This window comes from Lates calcarifer, linkage group LG2 (assembly GCF_001640805.2).
Source record: "Lates calcarifer isolate ASB-BC8 linkage group LG2, TLL_Latcal_v3, whole genome shotgun sequence".
NCBI classification, from domain to species: Eukaryota; Metazoa; Chordata; class Actinopteri; family Centropomidae; genus Lates; species Lates calcarifer.
The window spans coordinates 3,050,391-3,072,979 of record NC_066834.1 but is presented as its reverse complement, the minus strand read 5'-3'; the positions used below and the strand labels follow the sequence as shown (position 1 = coordinate 3,072,979).

The 22,589-nt window shown below is 41.8% G+C and overlaps 2 protein-coding genes and 1 long non-coding RNA gene across 3 annotated transcripts; all 3 read right to left on the bottom strand.

The window, feature by feature from the left end:
• Positions 1-1,308: 1,308 nt before the first annotated feature.
• Positions 1,309-4,746, bottom strand: LOC127142861 (uncharacterized). The gene is made up of 5 exons (XR_007813949.1): positions 4,578-4,746; positions 3,702-3,778; positions 3,149-3,222; positions 2,278-2,339; positions 1,309-1,394 (listed from the first exon to the last, which is right to left on the bottom strand). It is a non-coding gene; the product is annotated as an uncharacterized LOC127142861 (long non-coding RNA).
• A 377-nt stretch (positions 4,747-5,123) lies between these two features.
• strc1 (stereocilin 1) lies at positions 5,124-17,068 on the bottom strand. Its single transcript, XM_018686251.2, has 24 exons — positions 16,791-17,068; positions 16,598-16,708; positions 15,756-15,907; positions 14,356-14,542; positions 13,430-13,545; positions 12,888-13,017; positions 12,611-12,793; positions 12,016-12,054; positions 11,747-11,917; positions 11,510-11,650; positions 11,109-11,170; positions 10,878-11,013; positions 10,683-10,771; positions 10,451-10,586; positions 10,157-10,347; positions 9,545-9,635; positions 9,113-9,284; positions 8,601-8,776; positions 8,351-8,506; positions 7,710-7,852; positions 7,466-7,614; positions 7,196-7,293; positions 6,500-6,650; positions 5,124-5,877 (listed from the first exon to the last, which is right to left on the bottom strand). The coding sequence occupies exons 1-24, from the start codon at positions 16,839-16,841 to the stop codon at positions 5,768-5,770; spliced, it is 3,141 nt and encodes a 1,046-aa protein (XP_018541767.2). The 5' UTR covers positions 16,842-17,068; the 3' UTR covers positions 5,124-5,767.
• On the bottom strand, positions 16,941-22,458 carry LOC127143631 (uncharacterized). Its single transcript, XM_051078272.1, has 6 exons — positions 22,416-22,458; positions 21,442-22,122; positions 21,315-21,339; positions 19,445-20,819; positions 18,483-19,328; positions 16,941-16,973 (listed from the first exon to the last, which is right to left on the bottom strand). The coding sequence occupies exons 1-6, from the start codon at positions 22,456-22,458 to the stop codon at positions 16,941-16,943; spliced, it is 3,003 nt and encodes a 1,000-aa protein (XP_050934229.1).
• Positions 22,459-22,589: the final 131 nt, after the last annotated feature.

Genomic DNA, 22,589 nt, shown 5'->3' with positions numbered 1-22,589 from the left:
AAAAATGTCATAGTAAAGTAAGGCGTCAAAAATTGTCAAAAAATGTCATAGTAAGGTGTCAAAAAACATCAAAAAATGTCATAGTATAGTAAGGTGTCAGAAATGGTCAAAAAATGTCATAGTATAGTATGGTGTCAAAAAACATCAAAAAATGTCATAGTATAGTATGGCGTCAAAAAACTTCAAAAAATGTCATAGTATAATAAGGCGTCAAAAATGGTCAAAAAATGTCATAGTATAGTAAGGTGTCAGAAATGGTCAAAAAATGTCATAGTATAGTATGGTGTCAAAAAACATCAAAAAATGTCAGTATAAGTATGGCGACAAAAATGGTCAAAAAATGTCATAGTATAGAATGGCGTCAAAAAACGTCAAAAAATGTCATAGTATAGTGTCAGAAATGGTCAAAAAATGTCATAGTATAGTATGGTGTCAAAAATGGTCAAAAAATGTCATAGTATAGTATGGTGTCAAAAAACGTAAAAAAATGTCATAGTATAGTATGGTGTCAAAAAACGTAAAAAAATGTCATAGTATAGTATGGCGACAAAAATGGTCAAAAAATGTCATAGTATAGTATGGCGTCAAAAATGGTCAAAAAATGTCATAGTATAATATGGCGTCAAAAAATGTCATAGTATAGTATGGCGACAAAAATGATCAAAAAATGTCACAGTATAGTATGGTGTCAGAAATGGTCAAAAAATGTCATAGTATAGTATGGTGTCAAAAAACGTAAAAAAATGTCATAGTATAGTATGGCGACAAAAATGGTCAAAAAATGTCATAGTAAAGTAAGGTGTCAGAAATGGTCAAAAAATGTCATAGTATAGTAAGGTGCCAAAAATGGTCAAAAAATGTCATAGTATAGTATGGGGTCAAAAATGGTCAAAAAATGTCATAGTAAAGTAAGGTGTCAGAAATGGTCAAAAAATGTCATAGTATAGTATGGTGCCAAAAATGGTCAAAAAATGTCATAGTATAGTATGCGGTCAAAAATGGTCAAAAAATGTCATAGTATAGTAAGGTGTCAAAAATCCATCAAAAAATGTAGTAATATAATAAAGCGACAAAAAACGTCATGGTATACTAGGATATCAAAAAATGTTTGAACAATGTCTCAGTAAAGCATCAAAAAATGTTGAAAAATGCCATACTATAGTAAGGACTTTCAGAACTATTTCTAGTCATCACCCTGACTGCAATAATTAGAAAAACACACAAAAATATGTGATAGTGACTAAATGTAAAAAGTTTAGTTTTAGTCATTGTAATTAGATATAAAAAATGAATAAAGACAATTAAGGAAAAGAAAAATAGTTTTACTGATCGATTTCTGTGATTAACACGTGTTCTTGTCTCTGCAGGATGAGAAGATGACAGCAGCTGAAGACCTGAAGTGGATTAGAGAAAACAAGTGTTACTAAGATGTTCATTAAATAGAAGACCTTAACTATCTAACTGTTGTAAACAGTGCTGGTTTCCTGTTGTTCAAGTGAAAACACTTGGTTTTTCTCTACAATCTGTAATGTAGTCATGGGAACATTTTCCAAGGACTAATGTGTCTTTATTTAACACCCATGAGAACATTTAACTGCTTATGATTCAACTATTTAATTAATAATTGTATCACAAGCAGTTATATGATCACAAAGATGCTTAGTAGACACATTCATCTTTGGAAAATGTGCTCATAACTACATTAATCCTAATCCTAACCAGCTCTAAGAAGTGCTTCCTTATGGTCAAATGTCTGTAATTATCTTTGCTGTGATTTGTCATCTAGAATCAAATCATTAAAAGTTTCCTCCTAAACTTTTGAGTTTCATTACTCTATTTTGAAAAGGGTTTACACTCATTGTTCAGATATATTTTTTAGGTGATTTTAATTAACTTTTAAAAAATTTCATACTTGCATTGTAGTTTTTAATATATTTCTTAAATGGTTTTTTATAATTCTTTTAAAGGCTTTGTACTTGTTTTGTAGACTTACTGTTTAAGGTTTTGTACTTAACTTTTTATGGTTTTGGTACTTATTGCATAGCCATTTTTTAAGGTTCTAAATTTATTTGTTACAGGTTTCGTGCATAATTCTTAGACATATTTTTTAAAGGTTTTACTATTATTTATCAAACCTGTTTAATAAGGTTTTTTTATGTTTTATTTTTATTATTACATTTTAGACCTACTTAAGTTTTTTCTGTTTTTTTTTCTTGTTTTCTTTTAGGTTTTAAATGTATTTTTTAAAGGTTCTATATTTATTTTTACAACACTGACCTTCTGGAAATGTCTTCATATCTCTCTCTTCTCTCTGTGATTTAATGGTTGAAGTTTGAATCCTGTGGAGGAAAACACAACAAACATTAATATAAAGATGTGACTTAACATATCAAAATAAAAGCACAGAGAGTTTCTGGGTATTGAACTTAAAACTGTCAAAAGACAGAGAAGTAAAAGACATTAAATCTACAAAGAGAGAAAATGCTGCTCTGATTGGAGAACTGACTCCATCAGCTCCTGATATTCACACAACAACAGAGGATGGAAATGTGTTTTTTCTCCAAAGTCAGTTAAAATTGTAACTAAATTTGGTTGATAGAAGTGAAGCAAAATGACAGAGTTTCTAGTGTGACGCTGAACTGAATAAGTTCTTTACATTTAGAGAGAGAGATAGAAGGAGAAAGAGAGCGTGAAAGGGAGAGAGACAAAAGAAGAGAGGGAGAGACCCTCCTAATCAAAATCTGCAAAGGTCTGATTATCTGATGGTTCTAACCATTATCTTGCCAGATTCTCCTGTTGTGTGAAGTGTGTTCAGAGTGATTTTACCCTTCCTGATCTGCTCAGAAGACAATCAGAGCTACCCCCATAAATATTAAACATGTTCAATATTTACAATTGAAAATCCTGTTGTGTGGGGAGTACACAGAGGAGAGCCGAACACGCACTCTGTGGATTGTCACGTGGAACATCACGTGGAACGGAAGAATAGGCAATCAGGAAGCAAGCTGACTACATTCATGAACTATGTAAATAAATTTTAATAATGAGTGTCTTTTTGTGACAAATCAAACTATTCAGACGCCAGATCAGTTACTGAGGATACCTAATTTAAAGTCAGTGCTCTGATGAAAAGCTGTTTGTGAATTACCTGAAGGCCTCAGTTCTGGTCTCAAAGAACTTCCTCATTGTACAAAGCCTGTATCGTGGACGAAGTGGTGACACCTGGAGAAAATAAAAAGAAAAATATACAAAGGAAAATGATCGATACACTGTGACTTATTCTTCATCAACAGTTTAACCCCCCCATAAATATTCAACATTACAGCTGAACGAGAACATTTTCCAAACAATAGAGGCGTGTCTCAGAAAATGGACTGTTTACTGTCACATATGACAAGAAAAAGCATCACATCTTTTGGAATCAATGACATATACAACATACATATTTGGGAAAAATTAACTAAAATGATTATCTTAAATCTTAAAGATCTATATTAATTGACTGTCAACTCATCACTGGAGGATTCATGTATTTTACTGTGAACTGAATAATAAAAACTTTCAGTTAAGTACATTTTTGAACGATTGATTTTTTTATATTCAATACTAAACTCATTAAATACAAAGGATTTCAACAGTAACACTGTTACTAACATTAATAATTCAGCTCATCAACACATTTTTTTCAGACTGAGTAATACCTGTTTGGTTTGTCAGGTGAGAGCTGATGTTTGTGTCCAGGCTGAACCAGTAAACATGAAAAACACAAGTACAACACCTGAAAAACAAATAACATCATTAATAATCAATAGTTCACCTCCATAACCTGAACAGTGTAGAAGAATACAGCACTGAAAACTTAACACTAGAACCTTGACAATCTCACAGTTTTGATGCAAATAAATTAATTATGCTACTAGAACATGACTTTATTGATCTCAGAGAGAAAACCCATTTTTTAAAAATTAAATTTTATAATAAACAAATAAATAGTAATCTCAGTTCATATATTGTGACCTGCTCTTGGGGCTTAAAACTTGTGGAAGAGTTAAAATCTAGTTTTAAACCTTGTATTTAACACAAACTGAGTGCAATAAAGCCTCAAGTCACCACAAACAAATTTTAATCAGAAACATACACAACAGGTGATCAATGGATGGCTATGAACAGATTATTGCAACAAAGCTACAAAGACACACAAACACACAATTGACAAAAAGACAAAAAACTGAATCCCAAAACAATCACAATGAGATGCTTAACTGCCACACTGAAACACAAAATGACCACAAAGAAACGACGTCACTAAATGACAGAGCTAATGCTAACCCTCTAGACACTAATGCCAACGCCACTAATGCTAATGCTAACACCCAGGTATAAAACAGCCAGGTAGAGACGCAAAATGACATAAAATTACCACAAACACATTAGGTGCCAACAACTCATGTCAGTGACGCCTCAGTCACAGAAACACTAACACACTCTTACCCACGCGATGTAAACGACTGAAAATGGAATTAAAAATATCTTTACAAGGTAATGCTAATGCTAACGCTCGCCGCTAACTGTTTTACCTTAGCGCCGCAGGTCTGTTCAGCGTCCAGTCTCACTGCAGTTCGACAAAAAAAGCATCTCCAAAGTTTGTTTTACCATCCAGACCTCTTCGGTAACGACGTTGCCTCACAGTACTGGCAAACCGAACTAGTCTTTCAAACTCAGTTTAAATCTGTTTTCCGCCTTCGCTTCTCCGCCTCTCTGCGCTCACAGCCAATGACGGGACACGTCGCAGCAAACGACGACATACGTCAGCAGAAAAATGCTGATTGGCCGGCCGCTTCTGGGGTCCACCTAGCAACCGCCTCTGATTGGTCTTAAAATACATCACAGTAAAGACGGAGATGAGCTGTATTATAAGATCTGACGTACAGCCGTGCGCCGAACGCATTATCAGTGCACAAAATCTGAAGGTGAAACTCTTCACTATGTACACGCACAGTGTCATACAGAACAGAATGTAAACAGCACATTAGTGATGAAGGATATAGGGGTATGAAGGCATGTCAAAATTATAATAAATATAGGTTTATACAGTTTGTTTATAACGACAATGAAAGAAGTAGTCGATCAGAGTGGTTCACTTTAATGATTTAGGTCTATATTTATCTCACCAGAAAGTGTACACAACAATACAAAACTCACAGCAAACACAGTCAAGTCTCATTGAGCGTTATGTACCTGTTACCTAATCAAGATAACTCATGATTGATATATAAATGTAGCAAAGATTAAATCTCTTACTCTGACAAAAATATGATAGAATTTCACAAAAATATATATCTTTGTAGGTTTGCCACACACTTTGACTTTCTTCATAATAACTGTGTAATAACTATATTTAAATCTCTTAAGTGTTTGGGTTGTTTTTCTGGGTATGGCGTCATATCCCTGAGAAGGATACATGGGGACAGTACAGGTTTATCAAAATATAAATAAATAAATAAGTCAAGAGTAATGAACATCATTCTATGGGTGTTGGTTAGACTTGGTGGATATTTTGTTTTCACTCTTCTCTTTGAATTTAATCATTCATCTGGTTTGTTTAGTGGTGAACATTAATATTTCAAACTGCACAAAATAAATCACAGTCTCTGAAGACAGTACAGAAATACTGAAGTGCTGCTTATTTCAAAGAGGTATTGCACCGATCAGTGGGATCATCTTTGTTGTGGGGGTGGGGGCAAAGACCCGTCAGGGGTGAGCGGGGTCATGTGCCAGGGCAGCAGAGGTCGGGGCAGGGCAGGACCATCAGCAGCATCAGCAGTCCCAGTATGAGGCACAGAGGACTGTGGCTCAGTGCCAACCCCGATGACTTCCCTGAAGAGACACAGTGAAACCAATAAAAACACAGAGCCATGCAAAATATGATCCCTTATCAGTTTGTATATCATCACAAAAAAACATCACATTTTAGAGAATCTGACAACAGTTTCTGAATTGTTATGTCACAGCATCTAGGATGATGTTCTGATGTAAGTGATACGTTCAAATAAAGAAATAAATAGACAAAAACTCAACTCAAAGTGTTTCTTTTTTCAATAACATGAGCACATAGGGGATTCATGTGCACTCAAACGTGTATATTCAGGTTTTTTTGAGTGTGCTGCTGATACACAAAAGAGCTGCTTACAGCTGAATTAAAATGAAAATTAAATTGCAGATGATATGAGACAACTGCAGGATGTTCTCAGACAAGAAAACAGGAAGTCAATTATTACAAAATTGGAATAAAGCTTGTTTAGTCATGGAGTGCACTTCTTGTATAATTCTCCTCATAATATAAAAGGAATATTAATGTAATACACTGTAGTGTATAGTATGAGTACTGAACTGACACACAGAGCTTTGAGGGAGGTTAGTTCATGTTCACCAGATGAATTTTGTGAAGGAAAATTAAGTTTCTGAAAGTGACAGAGTTTTAAATATTGTAGTAGTTTACCTCTGAAGTCTACAGGCCTGTTCTCCCACGGCGTCAGCACCATAGCCAGAGCCGTCCTCTGGACATCTGACAGAACAGACAGCTGCTCATCGGTCACTGCAGTGGCCTGCTCGTAGGAGAACAAGCTGATCTGTCGGGGGTTTAATGCCACCTTGAGGAAATGACAGAAGAGACAGAAACAGACAAAGATGAAGAGATAATATGTTCAGTAATTAAATCAATCAGGATATCTGTAGGTCTTGAAAAGTCTGAAAAACACTAGATTTATTTTCCTCAAAAAAAAGGCCATAAAATGTAGTCTTCAATATTTTTAAAAGAACATAGTTGTGTTGAATATTTTCTCTCTTTGGCTGTACTGTAATAGCATCACTGTCACAGCTGCCAGCTACTTTCGATTTTAACAAAAACTTAAATTAACTCGAATGAATTAATTATCTTTCATCAATTAATCCCTCCATCTATTTTCTGCTGCTTATCTGGGTCCAGGTCATGTTAATTTAATTCATTATATCCACAGGAATGACTGTTATATACATCTGGGTAGTCCTGAAAAAATGTTATATAATAATAAATAATTCTAGGTCATATTATCCCCACTGGGTTTCACACTTTCATCCTATTAAAAAGTCTTAAATCTAACTTGCTGAATGCTGCACACAGAACACAGAGAAAGATATTTGGGACATGTTGACTTACATAAAAGCGTTCAGGTGGTATCATCGAGATAGCCTCAGGTGTGATTCCTTCGATTTGCTCTTTCACCAAAGCGGACATGGCGAAGTCAGGGAGACCAGCTGTAAAAATGTGAGAATGTTTCATAGAGAGTGAAGCAGTGAAAAGGTCAAAAACACTGGGATCCAGCCACAAGAGAGACACGACACATTCAGAGGGCGCAGAGAAAAGAAATATTAAAGTAAGATGGCTTTAATTTAAAGTCGTGCGTGCTTCATGTTGAATAAACCGTACCTGCCAGAACTCCAATCTCAATGAAAACATCAGTTCCCCATGTACTTATGGGTCCAAAAGCGAGGCTGTGGGTCAGGAGCCCGACAAGAGTCTCCAGCTGCTCCTCTGAGCAGGAGAGCTTCAGCTGACCGAGCCAGAGCACCGCCTTACTGCAGCCACCAGGGGGAGACACAGCAGCAGAGGAGAGTAAATCCAGGTGTCAAACGTCAGAGGTATCTCTTTAAGTCTGTTGATATTTGCTCACCTGAACTCTACGGCGTTAAAAGACTTCATCTCTGTGGTTTTAGCACCACACACCATGTACCCCATCGCCACCAGAATGCTGGAGTCAAGCTGGCTCGGACTCAGCTTGGTGGAGTTTAACACGGTGGTGAATCCTGCAGCCAGCTAGGATGAAGACAAGAGGGGTGGTCCAGACGTGCTCAGTTTATTAGGTACACATAGTTAAAAGTAACACAGCTTTCAAAGGGGATCAGACAAACTGAAAGGTGTTTCAAATATTTAGTTTGAGTCTAAACAGGTGTGTCAGGTATTATCCCACTTACACCATGGCCACTTGCCAAAAAAACTGCCATATTTAATCTAATTTAAATGATCAGCTACTCATTTACATATAGGACAGACTTCTAATAATGTCAAACAGGTTTTAAAGTAAATTTTGTGTGGTACGTTAATTTAAAAGGGCAAATAAACAGGTGTCCATCTACACTGCCTCAGTAATTCTCAGTGGCTATTGAATAATGCACATTGTACACACTGAAAATACACATTTGTGAAGATTAATTTTTTATAGGGTAAAACAAAAATGTCAAAATGTGCAGCAGTTAATACGAGCAGTACAGTGAGGTTAAGTAATGTTTTATCTGCTGTGGCTGAAGCAGCTACCTGTCTGTTGCTCAGGTCGCTGACGGCGCCCAGAGCAGCGATGCTCCTCCGCTCAGTCAGTCGGAGGCTGCTCAGCTCCTCCACCGTCAGCTCCTTCGCTAGTCTCCCCAGCTGAGAGATCACGGACTGGGAGAAGGAGGAGACGGGGCCGTACATCTTCACGGGACCCAGCAGAGACGGAGCAGTATTAATGAAACTACACCTGAGAGGTTGTTAAGGTGGACTGAAGCAGACTATGAATGAGTCTCACCTGCTTGACCTTCATCAGCACCTGGATGCGTTGGTAGGAGGCAAGGAACGGGTCACGACCCATCAGCTCCAGACAGTTGGAGAAGGCTGATGGAGACATGCTGGTCAGGCTGCTGGAGGTCCAGGCAGCCGGGGGAATCGTATGAAGAATCTCACAGTTGGGAACAATAGGAGTCGCTGGTGAAGGACACAAACACCTGATCAGAAGATGCTGCTGACAAACAACAAATATGTTTTTTTTTCATGTACTTTATTTAAACAAACTCCCTCCCTAGAGAGAGGGCTAGCTGTTTCCTTGTTGTCTTCATGCTAAGCTAAGCTAAAGGGTCAGATATGAGAGTGGTATCTTTTCATCTATCTCTTGACAAGTTCCCAAAATGTTGACCCATCCCTTTACTGACAGTCTCTTTGGTTGGTTCGTGTGCAGAAGCTAACATCTGGCGTATTACCCCAGATGTTGAACGTTTCCCTTGTTGGTATTTTAGGGATTTAAGGATCCAAAGTGATGCTCACGTGACAGAGGATTTATTTTGAGGAAACCCAGGAAGAACTGAAGAACAAACTGCTGCTTTTCAAAAAACTCCTTCCTCTCGTCCTCGTTCAAACAGTGGGACCCCACGGCCCCGCGCTCCCACCGCCGCTGGTTCATAAACAGCTTCTCTATTCGCCTCACGCTCATCAGCGCCTGAGGGAACACACGCAACAGCATGTGAGAAACACAGATACACGCTGATGGTTTACACAAAAACTGGAACTTCACCACCTGATCCTGACACCTGCCGGACATGTGACACCTGAGGGATTTATTTACGTGCCTTTGTTGGCCTCGCCTGCCATGGAATCAAGTAACAATCCCAACAACTCACTATGGATTTCTGGACGTCGAATGAATCTGTTACAGCACAATTCAGACCAAAATGCATCAAAACACAGAGGTGAACTCACCCTGGGAATCTCCTGCAGACTGCTGTCGGGCAGGAAGAAGAAGAACCAGTCCACCTGGCTGAGTGTGGTCTGGTTCCAGTTCTTGACTGGGCTGAGAGGAAACACAAGAACACTTCATCATTTTCCCTCAATTTCCTGCTGAGTGAAAAGCTGGAAGGCAAACACCTTTAAAAACCTCTCCCATGTAATTGTGATGTTTTTCACTTTTTCCCCCTCGACTGTAAACGTACATGAAACAAAAAACCTTACTGGAAAAACTCAAAAACGTGCATCATTACAAGGCTGATTTTTCAACTTTACTTTAGTTGTATTTTCTCTCATGATCAACAGGAAAAACTGCTGATAAATTCACTTCTCATAATGGTAAAATATAAAATACATAAATCTAAAGTCACAAAAAACCTGACCTCCATCATTTTAAGAAATGTTTATCTATTCTTTTTCTTACAGTATTTAATAAAATCTTCTTGTTTGACATTTTTATTTTAAAAAATGAATTATTATGCTTTTATTTTTACTTATCAGACACGTGCCCGGTATATGCAGTGGCATTTGATGATGTGTAACTGTTCAATAAAACATGGCCCCAACAGTTGAACCTGATAAATTTACCCAAATGCTTCTTGGAGGATACGAGCCACAATGTCCATCTTGCTCCTGGTGTAGCAGAGCCCCTGCAGGTAATGCAGATTGTTGGTGAAGAAGCTGCGGTCCACCTGAATTAAAACCTCATCCACCACAAACGGCGCCATGATGCCCAGTGAACGAAACTCCTCCTCAGTGAACACGCCTGTGTACATGCCCTGCAGAGAAACAGATTACAGATCAAGACAATTAAAACCCTACTCTGCTGAACATCTAGAAATAAACAAAAATAAAAGAGGGAGTCGTCGTCGCTCTACTGACCAGCCTCTGCACCATTTTGTCCACCAGCAGCTCCTGTTTTGTTCTAGGCTGCAGGAGAAACTGCTGAGGGTCCTGGATTATCAGCTTCCTCAGAGTGTCCATCACATCTGTAGAAAACTTCTTAATAGTGCTCACCCTGCAAACACACAGGAACAAGATGATAAAGAATATTTTTCATACTGAAAATCAAATGGCAATCATTCTGAGCGACTGATGCCATCTCGCGACTTACGACATCGTCAGGGCGATCTCAGCTCCAAGATCTTTGAGCAGCTCAGAGAAGAACTCCAACTGATACAGCTCGTCGATCACACACTTTTTCTGTCCAGAGGAACAAAGACATATGAAAATGGACACATAGATGTAAATATATATGACATCCAATAGTTTGATGAAGTCAGGTTTCTCGTAGACAGTAAAATGTTACCAGGGAGGTGTGAAGAGGACCGGGCTGCCGCCTGAGGAGGGCCAGGATTTTAATCACAGCTGAGGGCGAGGAATCAGCCTGAAAACGCTGCTTTAAGATCGCGCAGCTCACGCCTTGACCCAGCGTTCCCAGACTCCTGATTACACAAAGAGGTGAGCGTTAATAGAGGACGTGTGACTGCACAGCTGCAGAATAATGCTACAGAGAGCGAGATGAATGAATTGTACTTACAGAAAATTTTGCCTGATTACGTTTGGTTTAGTTTCAAGGAGCTCACTGACGATTGCTATAGCCTGAGGAGGAAAATGGAGAAAAGGCAATCTGATATGAGGGCAGTTTTTGTTCTGTGTTGTTTGTATCCACAGGCCGGCCCATTCACAGTGTCGGTGATGATGCCGTCTTTGCTTCTGCTTCTCATCTTAATAATTTAGCAGCTAATCAAGATGCTGTCATACATGCACCTTCTCATGACAAACAGAGGAAGCACGGAGAGATCATAACACAAAGTCACAGGGTCGGGGTTAGATGCTCTCACACATTCAAACGCTGTAAGCAAGTGTTTGCTAGCTCTGTACACACACCCTGTGACAACTTTTACGGCGTGTGCTGATGCGAGACGGGCTGTGAGATACCTGCTGTGTGTTCCAGGATTTTGTGGATGCTGTGGTGACGTTGTCCACAAGCATGCGAGTCCTGGGCAGGACGCTGAGCAGGGGCGTGCAATACAGCAAAGGCTCCACCTTGTCTAACCAGCTGATCACCTCTGGGAAACCCTGGTCAGAGCAGAGGAAAGGCAACACAAGGAAGAGATGAAGAACTCAGTCCTGTATTTTTCTGTGTGAACTGATCGAGTTTAGACAAAGCTGTACCCATAGTTTGGTGGCGATGGCGTTGGCTTGTGGCGGGCTGAGGCCTGGTGTGTGCTGCGCCATGGCGGGCAGGGACGACAGCAGCCTGTCGGAGGTGAGGGTCAACAAGGTCTCCGTCTTCATACCTGCAATGAGGTGGCCGAGCTCCTGCAGCTGGCCTGGAGCGGTCAGCTGAGCGGAGGGAGGGGGGAGGACGGTGTGAGGGTCAGGACTCAAAAATACAAAACTGTACGCAAAGTTCAGAGTGATGTGCTGACAGAGTAACTCACAGTGGTACCCGGAGGCAGTTTGTCTATAATTATGGCGGCCTGAAAAACATAGAGAATGACAGCAAATGAATAAAAATTAATGATCTTTTATGTGGTTATTTTAGCTGCTGCGTCACATGTTCTATCTCTACAGGCTCCAGGTCTCTGTCCTGTTTATGTTAGGTGAAATATTTGAATCCAAGATGCTGTCTTCATCATTACTTCATCACTTAATAGAATAAAAAAATAAAGGGTTTGAACTATAAAAACTAGACGTCTGAGGAGGTGAATTCTCTCCAGACGCCTTATGAAATATAAAGGCAAGGCAACAGCTGTGAGGCTGAGGTCAAAGCAACAGGTCTTTGCCTCATCTCACCTCAGGGGTCGGTGTGCTGAAGACCGACTGCCTGTCAGCTGTTCCTCTGGAGCTACGAGCTCCACCAGCTGTCAGGAAACCCAACCAAGTACAACAAGTAAAGGTGAAAGGGACTGAGTAAACCCCCACTCACTGACATAGAGGTTCTCTAGTTTAAAAAAACTGCTAAAAGGTGATAGAAATGGAGCTTTAGTTTAGTTGTTGCTGGTGCTTGCCACTTCCTCCATCTTCCTCCTCTACCTGTGCAGGGCTGAATGGAACAGAGTCGAGGACGGGGAGGATGGCGAGCAGCTGTGCTGGTGTCAGAGCCTGCAGGAAGGTGACGCCCAGCAGAGGCATGAGGTGGGTGAGCTCTGCCAGTCGAGCAGGACTGAGCGACGAGGGCGTCTTTAATTCTGTGCTGTTCAGTAACAATTTGGAAATCTGCACAAGAAACAGAGACAGAAGCATAAAAAAAACTCCTCAGCTGCAACTGTCAGAGCACAAAGCAGCCACTCATCATCCTCTCTGTTCCTACCAGATAGTTGGACAGACTGAGTCCCTCACGTGTGCAGTTCATAACGATGTCCTGGATCACAATGAAGGCCTCAGTGCCCCGATACACGAGGAGGTCCTCCGGGTCCGCCTGACATGTGATTTTACCCAGCCTGAAATTACACACACTGTTTTAACAACACACACACACCTCATGTCTGTAGAGGTCTGAAGGATATTTAATTCTAAAGTCCACAAAAATAAAAGAGAAGCCTGCGTTAACAGTACAGTAGTTAGCATAGCAACACATGACCTTCTCAGTACACGTTTCTGTCAGGTTTAAGAATTACATTTCTACTTGATTCAATTTTAAAAACTTTATTCCTGACTCTTATTATGTATTTATTTATTTTCGCTGTAACACTTTCCAACACCATCCAACTAGCTGCTTATTAGTGTACATATTCTCTCTTAATTAGTCATTACTATTATTAATCCCGATTAATAAACTAAACATCAGTGTTTTACGTCTGAACAGTTTCCGTGGAAAAAGGTCGGAGGTGTTTCCTACAGTTATTTCCTCACCTGGTGAAATCCTGAGCGGTCAGGTTCCTGTAGGAGCTGAGGAGACTCTGAGCGACAAACTCCTGCTTTAGAGGAGTGAGGGAGTTTCTCTGCAACACGTCCAGCCCGTCCAACAGCTGCAGATACACGGCGACGACAGAGATTCAAACACAAAACACCCGTCAGAACCATGAACCCGCTTAGATAGATAGATAGATAGATAGATAGATAGATAGATAGATAGATAGATGGATAGATAGATAGATAGACAGATAGATAGATAGATAGATGGATAGATAGATAGATAGACAGATAGATAGATAGATGGATACACATCTGAAAATATAGAAGAAAAGAATAAAGTCTTTACATTGTATTGAAATTCAAAATAAAAAATAAAAAATTGGAGCGCAGAGACTAAAATAATCTTAAAAAATAACAAAAATAGATAAATAATAAATATATAAAGATATTTCTCTAAGTGAAATACCGACATAAAGACTGGAAACGCTGACCTAGATCTGACTAAAGCACCTCTACAGCTCACTCATAAAAAAACTAAACTGTGAAAACATCAGTCTGTGATTTCTCTGCTTGTAGCTTCATCTCCTCTGGACACAGGAGTGATATCAATCACCTCCTTTAACTAACAGAGTGAATGAAGCGTATTTCCAGAAAACGTCAAACTATTCCTGTCCGCTGAGAGGTCAGTGACCAGATATTTTCTGCTCATTGTTAATTCATGTGTTCCTATCTTTACTTATTGAACATTAGCAACAAGCATATGACACACATTGGTGCTGACGGAGAAAGAAGAGACCGCCTGTGCTTTCTTTTAACCGGTATGTGACAAGTAGCTCCGCTGCGCCCTGGGTCCTGATCGAACGCTCAGAGTCCTGGTTTCTCGGGTTTCCAGGCCAGGTGTCAGAGCTCAGAGGTGCTGTTACCTGAGCAGGTGAGAGGTGTTGGAAGTTGCGGAAGGGCAGGTAGGCGATCAGGTTTCCAGTGTCCCTGATGAGTGACTGATGACCTCTGGTGATGTTGGACGGCGGCATAACTTTGCTGTACCATACGCCAAATGCCTCCCGCTGGTCCAGATTCATGTTCGCCAGGTTCCTGTTGATGGTCTCCCTCCTGCAGTAAAGAAATAAACTGTTTACACTTTAATGATGCACTGTTTTATTCAATATTTGCTTATCTGTGGCATTTGAAAGATTCTAATTAAGAAATGAAAACATCCATAAACCAGATACAAATGAAATCTTTAAAGGAACTGTTTGATATTTTGGGTAAGGAAGTTGTTTGCTTTCTTGTTGAGCATTAGATAAAGAGATTGTTGTTAAATAAGAATACAGCCAGAGCCCAATAAACTTGTCTTACTGTAGCATAAAGCTAGCTAGGAATCAGGAGGAAGCAGCTAGCCATGCTAACTGTTCTCCCTTATTTCCAGTGCTAAAGGTGAGCTAAGCTAATCACCTGCCGGCCCCAGCTTTACACGAAGATGTCACAGTGGTATAAGCTTATTTTCCAAATTTCCACCTACTGCCTTAAGTTGGATGTGATAAGGAAGGAATTGTTTCAAAGTAAAGTATCAAATGAAGAAGAAAAAACTGTAGCATGAATGTTTTCCCCCAGTTTCAGATGTTACTGGACCATCTCAGTCGCTGGGCTTTTTCTGCACAGGCTGTAGTGATTTGACGACCCACTCCTGACCCATCACTTACCTACAAACACATCAGGAGCTCTCTCTAGATCGAAATCTAGTCAGGGAACTAGTTTCCTTTACCTGCTATGTATAATGCATGTTCCCGGCACCTCGGGGTGCAATGACACATCACTTCTGACAGAAGCCCGACACCAGGTCTGTGACCAGATGGAAGCATAATGTGTGTAGGAAACCTAGACTGCATGGTTGTGCAAATAGATCAGGGAGATCACTACATAATCTCTGCAAATATAACACAGAGAAAAACTCAGGAACTTCCTGGGCTGACACACACAACATTCAGAGCGTCATCAGTTTTATTCTGTCTCATCCTGATTTATCTTGGATGTGAGCAGGCTAAGAATAAACTAAATTCACTGTTAAGATGCTTTCTCCTGCCAGATTACACAATTTGTGAATGCAACGAACACTTTAAGCCTTTTAGCTTTTAGGTTTAGCCCACAGGTTTTTCTTAATTACACAATTTCTCACTCGGGTTAATTAAATTCTTTATCGAATAACTGACGATTGGGATTTTGGTTCAACTTCTCCTCCTGGCAACAGCTAATTTAAACTGTGTCCTACTAAAAAGCTCAGTCTGATCATTGAGAGAAATAACGGAGCTGTTACACCATCACTTACACAATGTCGTCCCTCAGTGAGGGCAAAGCTTGGATGTCAGCTGGGCTCGCTGAGGTCAGCAGGGGAGCCAGCTCAGGGAAGAGGCTGCCATCTTTTACCACGTGGGTCTGGAGCAGCACCGACACCATGGTGGACAGGTATTTATCAGGCAACTGGAAAACAGAGGCAGTTTTGTGTCAGCACGGACGCGATACGCCAAGACTAACGACTGAAAAGACTAAATAGAAGTCGATTAATCGAGCCAATTTAATGTGTTGTCATGTGGACAGATGCAGTAACTTTACCTCCCAAACTCCACTCATCAACAACACACCTCAGACTAGTTCTCAGCAGTGTATCTCATCTGTGCTGAGAGTCTAAAACACAGAACCTGAAATCTTCCAGTCACCGTGACATAAAGCTCAGACGTGAGTTCTTGTCCATGCAGCGGTCGTTATTGCCTCTTTTATTGGCTTCCATCAGATTCTTTTTCAGAGCTGTAGCTGCATGTCATCTTGTTTTTAAATATGAAACTGCTTTATTCAGTGAGGCCTCTCCTGAGCGAACTTTAGCAGCAGCTCAGTTATCAGCCTGCAGGCTCTTATTAGACTGATTTTGAACATGAAACTACTAAAACAATAACTCCCACCCCCCCAGCATAAAGTCATAATTCGCCTCTTTTTATTCCTTCTCTCATCGTACAGAGCGAGATGCAGCAGAGAAGAAGCACTTGGCTGATTAAAAATGAGTCGATAGATGTTGACTATGCCGTGTCGATTATTCATGCACATCCCTAGACGCTAAACATGAAACACAGAACTGAGCTTTCCAGCGAGGAACAGGGAAAAGCTGCGCCCCTTCACCTGCAGCGTGTCCTGGTTTCTGCTGTAGTACTGAAGGATGAGTGTGATGGTGGTGATGTGAGCTGTACTGAGCACTGACTGCAGGCTGTCCAGAGGAATACTGAAGTACTCCTGGAGACATAAACACAAGAAGGAGTTTAATCCAATTTAAAGATGAAGAACAGACAGTACAGGTAGTGATGCTGCAACGTACCTTCATAAGATACGAGAATTTATCTCCGGTCACAACTCTGGCCGTCTGCATCAGGCTGGTGAGTACTGTCTACAGAGGGGAAACACACACATACACACAGTTGTGACACTATTTAAATGGTGAGACATAATCTGGGAGTCTGTTTTGACTCTAATTGTCGAATGAAGTGCGAGCCAGCAGAGACTACACCCAAAGGAAGAGATTCATCGTGTCGATATCGATGACAGGAGTGTAACAGTACACCGGCTGTAGGCTGCCTGTAACACTGGAGGTCAACTGCTATACAATGACACTAATTGCAACTGATAAGGATGAATGATTAGATAAGCCATAAAGTCAATGAATTGTTCTACACAGAAACTGATTGAGCCTGTGTGAATAAAAGATGAGGGAAAATCTCTGCTCACGCGACGCTCCGAGTAATTTTCCAAGAAAAGTGCTGAAATATTCCTCAGCAGCTTCCTGTTCGGTCTCACAGTGAGTGGAAACAAAACAGCAAATAATCAAATAATCAAACATTATTGATCGAGTAATGATCACCCTATAAGAGAACTGTACAAACAGCTGTCAGTGGAAAGTAACTAAATACATTTACTCAAGTACTATACTTACGTACAGTTTTGAGATTCTCTAATTTCAAAAACCTGAATCTACAATAATTTTAGTCATTGATTCAGACTGTTAATACAAAATATAATAAACTAATTAATCATGATGCACAACTATTGATTACTTACAGTGTTTTGAAGCAATGCTTCATTCTGCCTGAAAAAAGTGATTAAATTAAAAGCTACAGTCTCGTATATTCCTGCCTGCCCACAGTATGTGATGGAGAAAACTGATAAAATGCTGAAAGGAAATGATTTATTGTTTATTTTACCAAGCTGTGCTAAAGCTAGCCTGGACAGATCTGTTGGTACCTCTAAGAAAGATGATAAATCACTGCTTTCTCATCATGTTTCGAACTAATTGCTTAACCTTAATTAGTGTCAGAGGTGTTTTCAGTCTGTGTATCAGCCTGTTTAAAGAGAGAAAACGTGCCATGGACCAGAGAAAGAAAAGCAGGGAGTTGTCTGAGGAGCTCAGAGAGAAAACTGTAGCGGGGACTGTGTCCCAGGACATGGCTGCAAGAAGAAATGCAACTTCAGGTCGATCAGAAGGATGGTAAACAAAGAGAGAAGGAAAACATCCAAAGACATTCAAGCTGAACTCTAAGGTCAAGATAAGTCACGATCTGCCTTTTAGACAATGGGCTCCATGGAAGGAGACCCAGGAAAACTCCATTATTCAAAGAAAAACATTTTAGAAAAAGAATGGATTTTGCTAAAATGAATGTTGACACGCTGCAAAGTTTCTGGGAGAATGTCATTTTGACTGATGAAACAAAACTGAAGCGTCTGAATGCATGACTTTTAGAAGAATACTTCTGCACTGTAGTATTTGTACTTTTACTTAAGTAAAAAAATCTGAGTACTCGTTAACAAGGGCCATTTTTCTGAGTGATGAGTTCTTTTGCTGGTAATGTTTTTACTCAGGGGACATTTTTAAAGCAGGACTTGTACCTGTGATAGAGTATTTCTGTATTGCAGTATTGCTACTTTTACTTAAGGAAAGATTGTGAATACTTCTTTCACCAGTGATGGCAAGATATTTGTCTCTTTCAAACAGTTACCGTACAGTAAAACAACTTACCCCAAAGCACTGCAGCAACACCCTCTTTTTTTCAAAGTTGTTTTCCCTCTCGAGATAGCGAACCACAGACGTTAACACTCTGAGTCGTATGTTTTCTGTGACGTACAGCGAGGTGTTCTGCGCCTCCTCCAGGGCCAACAGGATCACCACAGTGGTGCTGACTGCCTGCTCCAACACTGCAGCCACGGGTGGAGTGAGCAGATCCTCCGCCCTGTACCTCAGACTCTCCACCCAGCAGCGGACGACCATTTGCAGGGCGGCGTTCTGACCGGCCCCTTGGTGACAGGCCAAGGTGAAGTCAGCCGAGCAGTTCCAGTTGAACTGCCTCACCAGCTTTCTGGCCAGGCAGGAATCTGGCTCTGCAGCGGTGCTGTTGCTGTTGCTGCTGCTGCCGCTGCTGCTGGTGGTGGCGGTGTAGTTAGTGTAGGTGGTGCACATGCTGCTCACCCACATGCTGGACGGCTCTCGGGCCAGCAGAAAGAGGACCACAGCGTTAGGGCAGACGGAGGAGACGAAATTGGCCTGGTCATGCTCCCAGCAGAGAGTGAGGAGGGCTGCGTCTGGAAGAGATACACCCCAGCTGGAGTACTGGCACTGCACAGCTGGGTTGAACCCAGCCAGGCCACCTCCTCGTCCCCCGTCACCACCGGGAGACACTCCTGGATTTGAATGGTTGGCACAGTGCCATATTAACCAGGTGTTGTCCTGATTGGCCATCAAGTTCTGGAGGATGGTGTCATTGGCGCAGACCTTGGCGGTGAAGTTAAGCGGGTCGTTATCAGCGCAGAGAGCCAGCTCGGTCGAGTCCACGATGATGGGACGGCTCCACTCGGAGTACCTACACACCTAAAGATTACACATTCTGTTTTAAGATGGTCCTTTGACCGAAACAGCATCACCTTCTGTACATGGTATGAATGAATTCTTTGACTTAAACCACTGCATCCAGGTAAAATACCCACCTGTGGTACCACCTGCATGTCCGTTATGTCCTCTATGTCTGAGCAGGCTGATAGCAGCCATTTGTTCTGAGGGTTTTCGACCAGCTTTTCAAACACGGACGCCTTGCAGCAGACGTTCTTCTGAAAGGCCAGCTGATCGTTCTGCCAGCAGAGGGCGACCACCGAGTCGTCCACCTGCCGCTTTCCCCACGTGTGGTAGTCACACCAGTCCGCGATGTTGAACGGCTGGGTCGGCTCAGCGGGCACAAAGGTAAGAGAGGTGTTGCAGTGATTCTCAAGCCAGGCGTTTGCCCTGTCACGCAGCAGGGTGTTTAGAAACGTTTTGTTAGAGCAAACCTCTTTGGCAAAGCCGCTCTGATCGAGGCGGATGCACTGCAACAAATCATCAGTGGTAATCTGCGTCACATCGTGCCACTCTGAGTAATGACAAGACTCAGACATTAGTGAATCCATGCCAGGGAATAACGGTGGAGGGAGCGAGCCGGTGCAGTTGGGCATGAACTGGGTATTTTCTGGGTTGGAGAATAAAATCATGAAGAATCCGGTGTGCTCACAGATGAGTTCGGTGAGTCTGGGGCTGTCCAGGATCATGCAGAACTCCAGTACGAGGGGGCTCACCGGGACTGAGGGCTGCTCGAGCCACTGCTCGTAGACGCAAAACTGGCTCACCATGTATCCAGGGTCTGCAGAGGAGTTGGAACAGTACGCGTACAGCCAGCTGTTCATCTGGTCCGACACCAACTTCCTCATCAGCAACGCGTTGTTACACACCTGCTTCACAAACTCCTCACGCTCGTTATCGCTGCACAGCGTCACGAGGACAGCATCCACCGCCTCGTTCTCCAACCAGCTGTTGTAGTTACAGGCGAGTTGTTTGAGGTTGGAGGCTTCTCTGGCCACTCGATGAGGCACAGTCTGAGGAGCGGTGGGAGTCTCAGAGGGAGGGGTGACCACCGGAAGAGGCTGTGAGGCCCCGTTGCTGCAGTCAGACGACCTGCCGAGGAGCAGGAACACCAGCGCTTGAACACCATAGCACGCCTTGCTCCACACCTGCTCTATCTGGTTTGGGCTGAGGGAGCTCAGCTCCTGGCAAAAGGCGATCACAGACGTAGATGATCCCACTATCGAACCCGAGATGATGTCGGCGCACAGCGTGTCATTCAGGCTGGCCAGGTTGTGGCGATCGCACTTGAGAAGGATGTTGTGGTTGTCGTCCGTTGCCTCGGAGACGCTGCGCTGGAAGGGCCCGCTGGGAGGGTTCGGGCATTCTGACCCTGGATATGTGCACAGGGGCTGCTCCGGAGCCAGGAAGATTTCCAGGAGGATGTCGGTGATGGAGGTGGCGAAGGACCAGCTCACATTGTTGTTTATCCCCCTAAAACAAAAACCAGACATTTAGTAATTATAAACTCTTGAGGTTGGATGTATTTCCTCTCGCATGAAAAATACGCTGGAACCTGATTTTTTTTTTTTTTTTTTTGAGAATGCTTTGTAGTTTCAGGTCTGAAGAAAACACGACACCTTAGCTACTAAATTAACAAAGAATACCAGTGAACTTGTGCACAGCTGTTTGCATGCACAGTATAGGGATGTAACGATACATTGATTCAGTGATCAACGATCCAATAGCATCGATCCAAGATGAAAACGTCCTCATCAGACATTTTGTAACATCGGAAGTAACTGCGTTAAATCAGCAGATGATATCGTCTCCATCCTGAATCGAATCGTTGCAAACATCGAATCGTCCGTTGACTCGATATGATATCGTATCGTGATGAAACTTGTGATTTACACCCCTAACGATGCAAACAAAAAGGGGGCACGGTCTTAAAACCATTATTCGTCAAAAGCTTCAAGAAGGACTTACCACATAATGAGCTGTTTGAGATCTCCTGCAAAACAAGAGGGAAATAGCTTAATGAAAGAATTTGTAATAAGCTGTATGTTATAAAGTTTAGTCTAAAACGACATGGCACTGAGACATAATGATTTACCTTGCTGACAGGTCTGCACTCCGTTTAAAGACGGGACCCTGACTCCAAACTGTAAAGCTATTCTGATGTAGTCCAGCGGCACCTGGAGCAACGACGCCACGAGCTTTGAGACATTTATCACGGCTGCGTTCACGAGGCCGCTGACAACGCCCATCAGATTCCCGGACAGAGGAATACTGGACAGGATGTTAATAAAGGTTTGCTGGAAACCACCAAACGCCGTCGCCACAGATTCCCCCATCCGGAGGTAGGCCGACTCTGCGTCCCTGTTGAGAGGAGAGCAGGTCTGGGATCTGAGAGACGACACAAAGGTCAGCAGCGGCCCTAACAGCTCCTGAGACACCGTCTTTGTTAGATCTGCCTCCAGTCCGCAGTCCTCCCTCTCAGCCAACAGACAAACTAAAATCCTGGGGAGGTCGTTGAATAATCTCCCTCTCAGCTGCGGCTGGAAGACGCCGTACAGGTGACTCAACACGTTATAATACGCATCTAAATAAAAACTCTCTCCTGCGCTGGAGACGACGAAGCTGCGCGTGTTTTCATTTTCACTGGACAAAGAGTGGATCTCATTAATAACTTTCTGGATGTCCTCCTGCAGCCTGGCCTCCTCTAGACTCTGCTCGGTCTGTCTCTGTATCACTTTGGGCTTTGAATACACTTGTTTGACATCACAGAGGATCCCTGCAGAGGATGAGAGAATAACAAAAACATCAACTCTGAAAATGTATTTGATTCTAATCTTTATTTAGTTTGCAGAAAAAACAAAACAGCTTTTGCGAGAAATTAACTAATTTAACTGATAAATGTTAATTAGCTGTATGTACACTGTAGGCCATTGTTAGATCACTGAATAAAGTTAATAAAAGCTTTGTTTCTGGGAATTCTGCATTACTACACTGCTTATATTCAAGAATATTTCGTGTTTTTTAATCAAAATGAAGATAAAAGTTTCTGAAATCTTATTTTGCACTTACCTAACAGGATGCACACCGTGCTAGCAGCTGGTGTGGGCCACATTTTAACTCTGCTCACTCAAATTAAAGCAGAAAACAACAGCAACACTCCACTTTGTTTTGTCCTGTTGATGAAGTAGAGATGAGCAAAGGCAGAAGAAGCGGGCTGAGAACAGGTCATGCTGCTTCACTGCA

What these genes read in the sequence shown, in the direction of transcription:
- LOC127143631 (XM_051078272.1), bottom strand. Translation starts at nt 22,458, where the DNA reads ATGTGGCCCACACCAGCTGCTAGCACGGTGTGCATCCTGTTAG. An exon ending in AGTGCAGACCTGTCAGCAAG is followed by an intron (nt 21,340 to 21,441) that starts GTAAATCATTAT and finishes CTTGTTTTGCAG; the next exon opens with GAGATCTCAAACAGCTCATT. An exon ending in TGTTGCTGCAGTGCTTTGGG is followed by an intron (nt 16,974 to 18,482) that starts GTAAGTTGTTTT and finishes CTTTGGGTGTAG; the next exon opens with TCTCTGCTGGCTCGCACTTC.
- strc1 (XM_018686251.2), bottom strand. Translation starts at nt 16,841, where the DNA reads ATGCAGACGGCCAGAGTTGTGACCGGAGATAAATTCTCGTATCTTATG. An exon ending in TCACTGAGGGACGACATTGT is followed by an intron (nt 14,543 to 15,755) that starts GTAAGTGATGGT and finishes TCTTTACTGCAG; the next exon opens with GAGGGAGACCATCAACAGGA. An exon ending in GTAATCAGGCAAAATTTTCT is followed by an intron (nt 11,014 to 11,108) that starts GTAAGTACAATT and finishes TTGTGTAATCAG; the next exon opens with GAGTCTGGGAACGCTGGGTC.